The sequence below is a fragment of the Notechis scutatus genome, chromosome 8, assembly GCF_049901735.1.
Source record: "Notechis scutatus isolate UNSWTSFEM ecotype Mainland chromosome 8, rNotScu1.2, whole genome shotgun sequence".
Taxonomy (NCBI): domain Eukaryota; kingdom Metazoa; phylum Chordata; class Lepidosauria; order Squamata; family Elapidae; genus Notechis; species Notechis scutatus.
The window spans coordinates 17,898,253-17,913,090 of record NC_142016.1 but is presented as its reverse complement, the minus strand read 5'-3'; the positions used below and the strand labels follow the sequence as shown (position 1 = coordinate 17,913,090).

The 14,838-nt window shown below is 45.3% G+C and overlaps 1 protein-coding gene across 2 annotated transcripts in view; it reads left to right on the top strand.

Annotated features, from left to right (window-relative positions):
* The first annotated feature begins 10,606 nt into the window (after positions 1–10,606).
* Positions 10,607–14,838, top strand: part of APLP1 (amyloid beta precursor like protein 1) — a 47,849-nt gene continuing 43,617 nt past the window's right edge. The window contains exon 1 of one of the 2 annotated variants that reach the window (XM_087970869.1): positions 10,607–11,146. In XM_087970869.1, coding sequence (XP_087826995.1) covers positions 11,000–11,146 — 147 coding nt within the window. In that variant the 5' untranslated portion in view covers positions 10,607–10,999. The remainder of the gene's footprint in view (positions 11,147–14,838) is intronic. The other variant, XM_087970870.1, reaches the window with a different exon arrangement.

Here is a 14,838-nt window from a genome sequence, read left to right as displayed (position 1 = left end):
CTCATTTCAAATCTCTTTGCAAGTCCTCAATTCGGAGAGCAAGTTAATTCTGAGGTGTGAGTTGAAGGGCAGAAGAAAGAGAATCAAAGGGAGGAAGGAGAGAGGAGAAGAGAAAAGGAAGTAGGAAAGGGCGAGAGAGAAAGAGAAAGAAAGGTGAAAGAAAAAAAAGGAAAGAAAGAGGAAGGAAGGAAGAAAAGAAAGAAAGGAAAGAAAAAGAAAAAAGAAAGGGAAGTAGGAAAGGAAAGGAAGAGAGTAAGAAAGAAAGAAAAAGAAAGGTGAAAGAAAGACGAAAAAGAAAAAAGATAGATGAAAGAAAAAAGATAGATGAAAGAAAAAAGAAAGAAGGAAAGGAAGGAAGGAAGGAAGAAAAGAAAGAAGAAAGGAAGGAAGGAAAGAAAGAAAGAGAAAAGAAAGAAAGAAAGAAGAAAGAAAGAAAGAAAGAAAGAAAGAAAGAAAGAAAGAAAGAAAGAAAGAAAGAAAAGAAAAGAAAGAAAGAAGAAAGTGATGGATGTCTCTGCCCATTTTTGCTTCAAACTCCATCCATTACTATGATAAAGTGTGGGCCTCAAAAAAATTACGTGTGTAAGAGTTGGCCTTCTAGTGAAAATAAAAAATAACCCAGCTGAAGGTAAAACTGCCAAGAGAAATATCCCAGATGCAACTGAAAGTGAACAGGTTATATAAACCCAGAAAGTCAGAACTAGATTATCTGTCTTGTATATATCGATGCACACTAGGAAAACAAAATGCCCAGCATGAATAAATCTGACTGCCTAAAAGTGGCAATGTACACGTTTTCATATGTGCTTTAAAACATACAAGACAGGACAAATGATTTTCCAATAACACAATGGACTATGTACTAGTATAAAGCTGTTCAATGGTGTTAAATAGAGCTTGTGTTTTAATCATTTAATCATTGATCATCTTAAACCAGGGGTGGACAATTAACAGCCCCTTTACGTGTGCCTGGCTCAAGAATTCTGGGAGTTGAAGTCCACAGGTCATAAAGGAATTATAACTGCCCACCCCGGCTTAAACTAATTCCTTCAGAACAGACCCACTAGTGAATTCACTTAATTTACAAACATTTTTGTCTGAAAAAAGCAGACAAACCCTAAATTTACCAACAGTTTGGATTATTAAACCTTATTTATTATATAGATTACAGCCTGCTCTGTTTTTAATTTGGAGATGCACCGTTGAGCCACATCAGATCATTCTCTTCCATGCTTGAGGTTGGATTGTGGATTAAGTTTTGAGGACCCAGATGGCATTGGCTGACATAGCTAAACAGGCTCCAACATGGTTAGTTGTTGAATGGGAGACCACTAAGAAATACTAGGCTTGTAGTCCAGGCTGGTTAGTTGGAAAACAAACAAAGACATTGTTCTGTTGTTTTCAAGAAAAGTATCAGATGTTATGCTTCACCAGATAAAGCAATAAATCTCTGATCCCCAGAAACGCAATCTTGAATCCAGTAAGGCAGAAGCTTCACAAACTGAGACAGTTGGATAAGTTGCCTTTATGACAGCTATCAAGAAAGTCAAATATGCAGCACTATTTTTCCTTGGCAACCAAAGGCTGACTACAGCCTGGCCTTGAACATATGGATCCTGAGCTTTTTCCTCCTGGTGATTCACGTAACAAATGTGGGAATCAAAGTCCTAAAACTGGGACAACAGTCATTTCACAGATTTCCCACTTAGCAACTTAAATTCTGGGCTCCATTGTGGTCATAAGTCCAGGATTTAGCCTTTTCTTACTTTAATATCTTCAAACTGGAGAGTGGGGGGGGGCTAGATTCTTAAATTTCCACACGGGAGGAATCTATGAAGATTCCTTCCGCATTCCCTTCCTTTGACGCATTCACCCTTTTTATTCTTCTTCTCTTTGGGTGCCTGCACTCCCTTCCCTGGGCTCAAATCCACTCGATGGAAACAATAGGTTTTCCTGCTCCACGCTGCCACAAATGCTGCATGGCGGATCGAATAATTCCAGCCCTACAGGACTTCTCCCTCAACAGCTGCAGACGGTGACTTAATTCAGCCGAGTGGAGCAACGTCATGCACGATTAAGTCATTGCCAATAGGGAATCACCAATGAGGAGGATTGATTTAAAAAAAAAAAAGATCAATCTATCAGCAGGGCTGCAGGAGAAATCGGCAACCCTCTGGAGAATGAGGTCAGCCATTGGATCAGGTTTTCACTGGATTCAAAGACTGGATGTAGCATTCTAAGCAGCCCAGTGCTTACAATAAGGTTGCAGGGATCTAGAGATCAGGGGTCCACAGAGATCTAGATATGAGGAGTCATCTGATCAGGAGTCCACAGAGATCTAGAGATCAGGAATCTATGGAGGTCTAGAGATCAGGAGTCCACAGAGATCTAGAGATCAGGAATCTATGGAGGTCTAGAGATCAGGAGTCCACAGAAATATAGAGATCAGGGGTTCACAGAGATCTAGATATGAGGAGTCGTCTGATCAGGAGTCCACAGAGATCTAGAGAACAGGAATCTATGGAGTTCTAGAGATCAGGAGTTCACAGAGATCTAGAGATCAGGGGTCCACAGAGATCTAGAGATCAGGGGTCCACAGAGATCTAGAGATCAGGAATCTATGGAGGTCTAGAGATCAGGAGTCCCAGAGATATAGAGATCAGGGGTTCACAGAGATCTAGATATGAGGAGTCATCTGATCAGGAGTCCACAGAGATCTAGAGAACAGGAATCTATGGAGATCTAGAGATCAGGAGTTCACAGAGATCTAGAGATCAGGGGTCCACAGAGATCTAGAGATCAGGAATCTATGGAGGTCTAGAGATCAGGAGTCCACAGAGATCTAGAGATCAGGACTCCACAGAGATCTAGAGATCAGGAGTCCACAGTGATCTAGAGATCAGGGATCCATAGTGATCTAGAGATCAGGGATTCACAGAGATCTAGAGATCAAGAGTCCATACGTATGGAAGGATTGTCTTCCCTGCCTTCTCTCTTTGGAGTGTGCAAATCTAAAAGCAACTGCAAGTTGCAATTTGGAGGGTGTCCCTTGGGGCAAAGTTAGGATGAGCAAATTGTGGGTTGTGTACGTGCATGCATGCCACACACCCCCATCCAACCGTTGAGAGCCTTTCCCCTCCCCCAGTCTGAACAATACAATTGGCATATTTTATACAGCACCGTTTCTCAGCAACGTTTAAGTTGTGTGGATTTCGATTCCAACCCACCTAACTGGGGAATTCTGTGGAAGTTCTAAGTCCATACATAAAATGGCCACATTTGAGCCATATAGGCTTCTCTTTGCTGGCATCTAGTGGCTGGCTGCAGTTTTACAGCACAGCTGTGTCAGCTCCAGATAGCAGATGCTCTGTTTGCAGTCAGCAAATTTGGCGGCCTCTGCATCCTCCATGGAAGGTTAAGATTCTTGCAGGCAGAAAAATTGCTTTGGTAACCAGGATTGTCTCTTTAAGGGGAGAATAAATTGCCTGGATTCCGTGGTAATATCCACAGGCCCCTCCCCCTTCCCAAAGATGATCAATACCACAGTAGTTTCAGTGGAAGCATCTCACCATCTGCTTGGTAACCTGCCTGAAACTTGGGAATGTATGTAGATTTTGGGATGGAGGAGCCATGCGACAGGCACAGTTACCGTATATCACTAGCTAAGAGATAGAGGGCAACATTCTTGCACACTCCCAGCGGGGAAAGCTAGAAAAGCGATCCATGGCTTGAAATCCTGAGCCGATCAGGATCGAACTGCTGGCAAAGTCAGCCTGCAATACTGCATTCCAATAGGAAGGAAGGAAGGAAGGAAGGAAGGAAGGAAGGAAGGAAGGAAGGAAGGAAGGAAGGAAGGAAGGAAGGAAGGAAGGAAGGAACTATCAACAGCATTTATATCATGGTGACCAAAACTGGATGCAATAGAAATAGCACTTAGACTTCTATTCTGCTTCACAGTGCTTTGCAACCCTCTCAAACCGGTTTACAGAGTCAGCCTATTGCCTCCAACAATCTGGGTCCTCATTTTATCCACCTCGGAAGGATGGAAGGCTGAGTCAACCTGGAGCCCAGATGAAAATCAAACTGCTGGCAAGTGGGCAGAGTCAGCCTGCAATACTGCATTCTAACTACTGCACCACCAAGGCTCTAAGCAAAGCCGTTGTTGGGTGAATCGCCGCTGTTAAGTGAACCATGTGGCCTCCCCCACTGACTGCTTATCGGAAGACAACTGGGAAGGTCACGATCGTATGACCCAAAGATGCCACAACCATCGTAAATACCTGCCAGTTTCCAAGTGGCTTGGAGTGGTTCAGTGGCCTAGAGTTGGAGCTCTCGCTTCACAATTGGGAGGCTTGTGAGTTTGATCCTAGGTAGAGGCAGATTTTTCTCTCTGGGCACAACGAGAATACATCTGCTGAATATAACTCTGCATTGGCAACAGGAAGGGCATCCGGCCAGTAAACACTCAGCTTCATTCAGTTGCCCAGACTCCACCCCCAAAAGGGATTATGGGGGTCATTAAAAGAAGGTAATGAATGGCTTGTTTGGATGTGAACATTAATGTGTATTTTTTTAAAAAACCTGGGTTTAAAATAAAGTATTGTGGGAATCCAACCCAGCCAATTTTGTTTCATACCAAGATGGTGACATTGGTAGGAAAGCTGTAAATTTTGAAAGATGTCGAATTATGGCCCCCAGATAGCGGTTCCCAACCTTTTTGGCATCACGGATCAGTTTCATGGAAGACAATTTTTCTGTGGACCGGAGCTAGGAGGAGTACACAACCTAAAATCCTGTGCATGTGCAGTTTTGCTTGTCCATCTCCAGCTGTGCAGCCCAGTTCCTAGCAGGCCATGGGCCAGTACCGTGGGGACCCCTGCTCCCAGAAACCCTCGCTTTCCTAACCATTGAAGCTAGGATTGCTGGGAATTGTAGTCCAGCAAGGAAGACTTTGCTCGTAACAGAATACCCTATATCACCAGGTTTGAGATTTTGGGCTTGGACAACCTTGAACTATGCTGCCTACGGTTAGACTGAAGCGTAGCACACAAAATTATCTGCTGCAATGTCCTACCAGTCAATGACTACTTCAGCTTCAACCACAACAATACAAGAGCACACAACAGGTACAAACTCAGTGCAAACTGCTCCAAACTTAATTGCAGAAAGTACAACTTCAGCAACAGAGTGGTCAATGCCTGGAATGCACTACCTAACTCTGTTGTTACATCCTCTAACCCCCACTCCTTTAACCTCAAGCTAACCACTATTGACCTCACCCCATTCCTAAGAGGTCTGTAAGGGGCGTGCATAAGTGCACCATCGTGCCTCCCGTCCCTGACCTATTGTCCCCATTTATTCGTACCTGTTGCCTGTATTCTTACTCATGTTTATACTTATATCTATTATCTTGTAAGCTATTGACAAATCAAATAAATAAAATAAAATAAGAAAACCCCATAGCTTCTGCTGGGGAAACAGTCAGGTGGCATCTTTTCCTTCCGTCTTCCATCAGCTGCATCCTGGCTTTAGGATAATTTGTTCATATGGTGGATCAGAGCGGTGTACTCAAGCAATGAAGTGGAGGGATGAAGCTAGTTGGCTTTTGAATCTACATTTCCTGTGCTGTTGATATTTAAGCTGCAAGCTGGATAATTTTGTTGTTTAAGAGGATTTGTACTCTGGGTCAACTTTCAGTCTGTTGGTTTTCACGTCCTTATTTGCAAAACGTATCACGCCACCATTTATTGTGTGTTTGTTTGTTAACGGCCCAACTGACAATACATTCTCTGCTCGGAGCCCTCTGAAGCAAACAAAATGCAATATACACACAAACACAAAATGAGCCCAAACATACTAAATGAGTTCAAAGAGCCTCAAAATAAAACAAGCAAACAGCAGTGCCCAAAGTCTAAAAAAGCGTTAAAATGGCACTTTCTCTCAATGGGACATAGGCAGGAAACCAACTATACAGTTCCCAATAACCCATCTGAAGCCTTCTTAATCTTGATCTTGAATGCTGAAAAGCAAATTTCGTCCTTTATTTAGATTTATGTGACTGCCCATATCACCTTGAGCAGCTAACAAGCAACCTTTATGAATATACTAGCTCGATGTCCGTGCTTTGCTACAGAAATATGTGGTTGGGCTTAGTTTTGGGGGAGGAAAATAAGGGGGGGATTCTGCCTCTGCCTACTAGCATCCATTGGTATTCATCTGGCTAGCATCCTGTCAGTGTGTGAGAGAGTTGAGGGCTGTTTGGAAAGTGAAACAGTATTTGATGTGTGAGCAAGGAGAGAGCAAGGAGCCTGGGCGTGGCTTAGCTCAACTGTTCTGTACTAAAGCTATTTGGTGCACTGAAACTGAAACCAAAACTCCTCTCCTCTGCTTGTGTTTTGCATTTGGAAGAGATTTCTTTTCAGGTGGGGAAAGGGAGTAGAATTCATTAGTATCAAAGCGTGTTAATAATAATATAGGAAATACTCTAAATGCTCTGATGGTTATTTTGAAAAATCCTTTCTTGTGAGCACCTAGAAGCCAAGAGGAACATACGTGCCAAATTGCGAAGTTTGTAGGCTTTACGGTTCTGGAGATTTTGTGATGATGAGTGAGTGGTATTTTGCTTTTATATATATAGATTCGAAAAATTAAGCAGATCCCCCACCACAGAATTAGAACCATCAGCTCAGCCAAGGTACCATTAATAATCCCATACCAAGCTACACACATATTGGATTCAATTTCCCACCAGTCCCAATGCCTGGAAAACAGCCGGGCCTTGACACACTTCCAGAAGGTTAAAAGTTGTTTTTTTCCCATTAAAACATGTCTGATTCTTGGAGATTGGCTGGACAAAGCCCCTGCAGTTTTCCTAGCAAGATCTTTTAGAAGTGGTTTGCCGTTGCTTCCTTCCTAGGGCCGAGAGAAGGTGACTGGCCCAAAGTCACCCAGCTGGCTTTGTGGCTAAAGCAGGACTAGAACTCACAGGCTCCCGGTTTCTCTGCTGATGCTTTAACCAAACTGGGTCTTAACAAAAATATTATATCGCCTAAAAAAAAATCTTTGTCTCTAGCCACCTTCAAAATGCACAGGCCTCAACTAGCGATGGCACTCAAGAAAAGCAATCTTAAGGTTCAAACAGATGCCTAACAGAGAAACTGAAATAAAGATGGAACCAGTTTGGAAGCCAACACAGACTGGAAAGTCCTGCTGCGTTGTGTGATCCTCTAATTTTGCTATCCTGTGCCACCCAGCTGAACTGTCTGGATCCTTTCCAAAGAGAAATGCATATATAATTGACTGCAGTCCTCCATAACACACCGTTCTGGTTTAGCAAATCCAAAATAAAAACTTTTTGCGTAGTACCGTAGTGTATGAGAGAAGGGGGGGGGGGGTAAAGAAAACATGTTTACATTTTGTTTGTTTATTATTTATTTATTTATTATTTGTATCATGCCTTTATTATTTTTACCAATAATGCAGGAAATAATTAGGAAACACCTAGGTTCCAAAACGTAAAAGAAGCCTGGATTTTAACCTACACTATTTTATTTTCTAAAATGCCTTTGAATCCAAGCATTATTGGAAGTAGAGGTGGTATCTGAAATTTAACTAAAAAATCTATATGAGGCAAGAAACATTTGGCAAGTATATTATCATCTCTGGGAAAAAGAACCAGCGTTGTTCTCTGACGGTTGGTTCCCAACGTCTGTCTTCTCGCACGATGCTCAGATATCAAGAGAAGCTCCAAGGACACAGGATGTATCTCCAATTACGGTAGATGTGAATTAATTACGGCCCAGGACTTGGAAATTAAACTACAGATAGTTCTCGGCTTATGATCATAATTAGATCCAGAATTTCCAATGCTAATCAAGGCGGTTAAGTATTTCGTGCCCGATCTTACAACCTTTTGCGCCATGGTTGTTATGTGAATCACCGCGGTGTAAAGTGAATTGTGGGGTTGTGAAGTGAATCCAGCTTTCCCCATTGACTTGTGAGAAGTTGGCTGGGAAGGCCACAAAAGATGATTAAAGTAAACCGCACCAAACTTGATTGCAGGAAATACGACTTCAGCAATAGAGTGGTCAATGTCTGGAATACTCTACCCGACTCTGTAGTTTCTTCCCAAACCCCAAAAACTTTAACCTTAGACTGTCTACTATTGACCTCACCCTTTCCTAAGAGGTCTGTAGGGGGCGTGCATAAGCGCACCAATGTGCCTACCGTCCCTGTCCTATTGTTTCTCCTATTCTTTTATTTTTCTTATATGTACCCATTTCATGTATTCACAACTATGTATACATTTATACTTATTATCTTGTAAACAATTGGCAAATCAAATAAATAAATAAAATAAATAAATAAATTACAGGAGTACCTTGGTACTTATCCGGGATTTGTTCTGGGAGGCATGACAATGGGTATCAAGCAAGCCACAATGTGACTCTTTATTTTGGCGCCAGCAAGTTCTACCTTGTGCAGAGTGCTGCGGTGGCCTAGAGGTGGAGCTCTCGCCTCACAATCAGGCGGCTGCGAGTTCAATCCTGGGTAGGTAGAGGCAGATATTTCTCTCTCTGGGCACAATGAGAATATATCTGCTGAACGAAACTCCGCATTGGCGACAGGAAGGGCATCGGGCCAGTAAACACTTGGCTCCATTCAGTTGCTCAGCCTCCACCCTGCAAGGGATTATGGGGTCATTAAAAGTCGAAATTCGACCTTGTACAATGAGTACCAGGAGAAAGATGAATACTGGGACAAGTTTTTTGCTTCAAAAGGCGGGAAGTACCAAATTCAACGAGTTTTGAAGCAGTCAAATACTCAGGTATGACTGTACATGAATCGAGATGGTGCAACCATCCTAAATATATACAGTGTGTAATTTGGCCATGTGACCTGGGCATGCTGGGGTGGTTGTAAGCACGAGGACCAGTTGCAAGTCTCTTTTTTCAATTCCATTGTAACTTTGAACAGTCGCTAAATGAACTACCCAGACTGACACCAGAATTTTGGCTGCTCTTTTTTTTATTTTTTTTATTGGAAGAGCGTGGGCAGGATTTCTAAATCTTGTGCGTCACTTAGAAGGAAGAGGGTGCCAGTCTGCACCAATGGGCCAAAAAAATCCATCAGAAAACCAGGAAGAGGGGAGATCAGCCCAGATCCCATCGGAAGACCCATTAGAAAACGTTCCATTCTGGTGTTCACACCTGGTGAATAATCCGCTTTAAGACAGAGGAAAAACAAGATTAAGCCTTGCAGTCACTTCCACTTCCTAGCAATTGAAGTCATTTTTCCTTGGCCCCGCAGACATGGATTCAAAGGTGGCAACACTTTGATGGGGAGGCTGTTAGGAAAGGCATCTCCACCCCACACACACACAACATAACAGTCACCTCCCCCTTCACCTCTTTTGCTACTCTGCATGAGTTTTGGCCAAATGTACATCTTTGATCAAAGAACAGGCATTATCTGACTTTATGGCTGACTGGAAATCCCCTTACAAACATTTTGCATGAAACAGGGGGGTGGGATTGAACTTTGGGTATATGATTTTGATGATGGTTTATAGAAATGGATTATACAAAAAAAATGAAAGTCGTGCTGTAACTAGAGTATATTTACATACTCTGTAGTGTGTATATATATTGTATTGTATTGCATTGTATTGCACATTCCATTCTATTCTATTCTGCATTCTATTCTATTCTGCATTCTATTCTGCATTCTATTCTATTCTGCATTCTATTCTATTCTGCATTCTATTCTATTCTATTCTATTCTATTCTATTCTGCATTCTATTCTATTCTGCATTCTATTCTATTCTGCATTCTATTCTATTCTGCATTCTATTCTATTCTATTCTGCATTCTATTCTATTCTATTCTGCATTCTATTCTATCCTATCCTATCCTATCCTGCTTTCTATTCTATTCTATCCTACACTTATTATTACTTGTAAAGAAAATCGGAAACCACTTATTTCTATTTTCTCCTATTTCTTTTGTATTTTTAGCTTTGCTTTTCCCCTTCTCTTTTCTGCTTTCTTTACTAAGCATTACTTCTGTCATTTAAAAAAAAAAATCTTGTTTATTAAAAACCTTAATAGTGTTCCATGGGGACGGTGGGGGGAGGAAAACTGGAAAACCAGAGCTCTCTCCGGCTGGCCCGATCCAGCCCTGGGATGGGGAGGGGGGAGGGGGAGGCCTGATCTATCTACAACCCCCCCTCCCCCCCATTTAGCTTTGCTAAAGAGAACCACGCCAAAGCCGCCCCTCGGCTCTGTCCCAGCCCCGCGCGGTCCAGTGGAGGTTCCCTCGCCCTCGGTAGCCGGCAGAGAGGCGGCGCTTTTCCCCGCCGTGGCGGAGAGTCCCTGCCTGGCCGCCTGGAGGCGGGGAGGGGAGGGGAGGGGAGGAACTGTCCGAAAGGAGCTCCCCGCCTCGGTCTCCCTCCCGAACCGGGAGCAGCGCGTCCCGACGGTCTCCGCATCCCCAGCCGCGCTCCGCCCTCGCGCGCTCCGCCTCCCGGTGGCGGCGGCTCCGGCGGTCCCCTCCTCCTGGGCGGTTCCGTGGCTGCAGGCAGAGCGGGCGGGGCCAGGCAGGAGGCGAAGCGGGGAGGGGCCGGCCAGAGGCTGCAGCCGCAGCAGCAACAGCGGGGCAGGCGATCGGTGGCAGCAGCAGCAGCGGCGGGCGGCGGCGGCGGCAAGAGCGGCGTCGGGGCCAGCTCCTCCTGTCACACAGCCCAGCTGGCAGCAGCAGCCCAACAGCAGCAGCGGCGGCGGCGGCGCTGCTCCTGACTTAGCGCAGCGCAGCCCCGGAGAGCAGCCGCCTCCATTTGCAGCCGCCTCTCCTTTGCCTTGTGGCCGCCTCTCCCGCTCCAAGGAGGAGCCCAAGCCGAGCGAAGGGATCGGGCCACCCGCGCGCGCGGTCTTTACCCCCGGCGGGGGGACGAAGAAGCCCGAGCCCCTCGGCCGAGCGAGAGCGGACGGGGGCGAGAGCCATGGCTCCTGGCTCGACGGGATGCGCCTCGGCTGGCTGGGCGGCTGCTGCTAATGCGGCTGCTTTGGCGGCGGCGGCGCGATGGCTCCTGGCGCCCCTGCTCGTGCTGGGCTCTTTCCCCGGACCGGGAGCCGCAGCCAACACCCAGGTGAGCCCCGGCGCGGAGGTGGGGCGGCTCGAGCAGCTCAGGGCGCCTGGACCGCAGCAGCAGCAGCGCCGCCCGTTGCGCTTGAGGGTGGGGGGAGGCGGCGGCTCGGTGGGGAGGAGGGGGAAACCATCGGTGTGCAAGGTGGGGCTGGGAAGAAGGAGAAGGGGCTGCAGCCCAAGGTCACGGCGGAGATCTGCTCGGAGACCCTTCCCCGTCTCGGGTCTTTCCAAGGCATTGGGCGAGAAAAGGAAGCGCTTGCCGGGAAATCCCAGGAGGGAGGGAATGATGGGGCTGGGGAGGGGGGGGGAGGTGGATAGAGGAAAGCGCCCGTCTGCCTTCCACGCCCCGCTGCCCTCCAGCTGGGGGGGACTCCACCGTCTGTCATCCCCAACCCTCGAATCCGGTTGGGAAAGGCCACCGGTAGACCGGGGTCTGGCAAGGGGAGGTGGTGGGGGGGCTTCGTGGCCGTGGGAAAGGTGCGTCATCGTAGAATAACAGAGTTGGAAGGGACCTCGGAAGGTCATCTAGTCCAACCCCCTGCTGGAGCAGAGTCGTGGCTTTCTGCCGTTTGACTTGCCTTTGCCCGGCACCAAACCTTAAGAAAAAGCTGCTCTTTGCTTTGTGTGATTATTATTTTTTCTTGGCTAGAATTTGGGGTAGGTGAAGGAGATCCACTCCACCCATCCAACCAGATGCTTCAAAGTGGGAAGTGATCTGGCACTGGCTGGTGCCCTGTCCTTAATCAAATCACTTCCTCCCCCCCCCCCCCCCCAAAAAAAAAGGCATTGCAACCTTGTCCTCAAGACTGGGCAACTGTGATCAGCATTTCGGAGCCAATGGCCACCTTCTCATTTCATAAGCTGGTGGCAGGTTTCCAAGTCACATCCGCTGGAGGCTTATTGCTACAAATGAGCCCCATGGACTTACTGTTGGCTGGGTAGGCGAGGAAACCCACAATCTTTTTGCAAATCCCTCCATCTTCACGGAGGGATAAGTACGGGGAGCCAACATTGGCCCAGATCGTCTAACACAGAGAATCGTACTTGGCCATCTTGCTGTGTCTCGGTCTGGGACTGGCCCTTTGCAAAAACAGATGTACTCAAGCAAAGATGGCCAGAGAGCCATAGCTTCCCCATAGTCTGGTCGAGGGAAGGAGATGCTACCCTACTTATAGGAGGCAAATAGCCATCAGATGGCTTTCAGATGAGACTAGATGACCTCAAGCCAAAGGATTGGTCTCCACTGTCTGACTGCCTAGTGGATACTCTGCCTGATGTACTCAAATCCTGCCAAATGGGCTCACAGGCCTGCCATTCTCATTGGGGAACAACCCAGAAAATTCTTGGGTCGATGTTCGCAGGGAGATAAATGAGCTTGTATAGGGTCTCCCACGTCGTTTATTCCTTCCATGGCATTATCAGCATTTGAATATATTGAAGCAGAATCCATTTGTGTGTTTGTTTTTTAAAGATTTTTTTTTATTTTTTAGACAAACTTACACAAACAAAACATAAAACATAAAACCATCTTTCAATTACATACAGTGTGTCAGTTGGTATAAGTCTTTTGTGCTTCATCTCCATAGTCTTCACTTATAGTTTGTATAAATTCTCATATTATCAATCTAATGCATATATACATACATACATACATACATACATACATACATACATACATGGTCTAGGTGTGTTCGGGTCTTTTCCCGTGTAAGATTAAGAGTATCTTGGCGACGTTTGGCGAGGTCCCACTCGCCGAAATGTCGCCAAGATGCTCTTAATCTTACACGGGAAAAGACCCAACACACCTAGACCTACATACCTGTACCCATGAAAATCTACGAATATATATATATATATATTTTTCTTAAGTTTTCGCAGGTACTTACATGTATGGTATTCAGCTTTGTTCGGTATTTTCCCACGTCATTATAGTTGTGCTTTTAAAAGCACAACTATAATGATGTGGGAAAATAACCGAACAAAGCTGAATACCATATATACATACATACATACATACATACATACATACATACATACATACAAAATCATTATTAATCATTTATTTGACTATTACTATTTTCCATCATTTTATGCGAGCTATTCACCATTTTAATTTAATTTATGTTATAACATTCATTTCATCATCATAAATCCATCCAATAATAGTATATCCTTAAAGCAGAATCCATTTGGAATCATCAATTAAATGCATCTCATTTTAGCCCTTCTGCTCCAAAATCTGGAGAGGCCCTATACATATTCCAGTTTTAATAAGAGGCAGTGGCATCAGCAGTTTTCCATCGCAAATATTGCAGACTGTGTGTGACATTGGCCCTAGTGCAGCCCCTTCTCTCCCCGCCCCCCCAGCCCTGTGTGATAGGACCAGCCAATCCTCCCCAAGCTGGGATCATTAAAAGGCCTCATTCAGAAATGTGGGAAGAGGGCCCTTCAAGCAAGAATGAGAGGAGCTGCCAGCCTTTCAAGGCTACCTGGCCCGTGATTATGAAGGCAGCTTTCTCTCTCCGTCAAAGGATATGATCAAATTCTGCACCGAAGGGTTAATGCCTTGGTTTTATACATTTGAATTTTATTGATGGGGAGAAGGTTGTGGTTTTTTCCCCCCCTTTTGTGAGGAAGGGGGCTTCGCTCTCTTGCAAAACTGTGTTGCCATCCTAGGGGATCTGGGGGAACCTGCCTGCGAGGTGGAATTTCTCCTGCCAAATTGCCTAGAGGGAACTATAGAAAATCTGGGTTGAACAATAACCGGGTCGCAAACATGTTTCTTGAGTGAGGCGTAAGTGAGCCTTCCTCTCCCACTTCTTATGGCTCAGTGTGCTGGAACTAAATGCTGCTTCCTTTGTGGTTAGCAACACCTGCCACAGTTTCTTTCAATCCCACAAAAAGGCAGGTTGTCAGTGCATTCGGCCAATAGGAAAAGCCACGAGGTTAGGAAGAGTCTCAGTCTAGCCATCCCACTGCACCTGGACTGGTTTTCAGGTATCCAAAATGATGTGGTCCACTCCTAGGAGACTGGTACCACTGGAGATCTGAAGAGTTGGCAAGTAGGAAGGCAAGCAGGCAGGAAGAAAAGAAGGAAAAGGGAGGGAGGGGTGGGGGAGGGAGGGAGGAAGGAAAGAAAAGAGGAAGGGGGGAGGGAAGAAAGAAAAAGAAGGAAGGAAGGAAGGGAGGGAGGAAGGAAGGAAGGAAGAAAGAAAGAAAGAAAGAAAGAAAGAAAGAAAGAAAGAAAGAAAGAAAGAAAGAAAGAAAGAAAGAAAGAAAGAAAGAAAGAAAGAAAGAAAGAAAGAAAGAAAGAAAGAAAGAAAGAAAGAGAAGAAAGAAGGAAAAGAAGGGAAGAAGGAAGGAAGGAAAAAGAGAAAAGGAAGGAAAGGGAGAGGGAGGAAGGAAGGAAAAGAGAGGGAGGGAGGAAAGAAGGAAGGAAGGAAAAGAGAAAAGGAAGGAAAGGGAGGGAGGGAGGGAGGGAGGAAGGAAGGAAAAGAGAAAAGGAAGGAAGAAAAGAGGGAGGGAGGGAGGGAGGAAGAAAGGAAGGAAGGAAGGAAGGAAGGAAGGAAGGAAGGAAGGAAGGAAAGGTAGTATATGGGAAATGGCTGAAATAGCTCAGTGAAGAGTGACAGAAAATGCCTGTATGGGGAGAAGTATGTTGGAAGAGGGCATAGCTGAACAGAATCCTAAAGG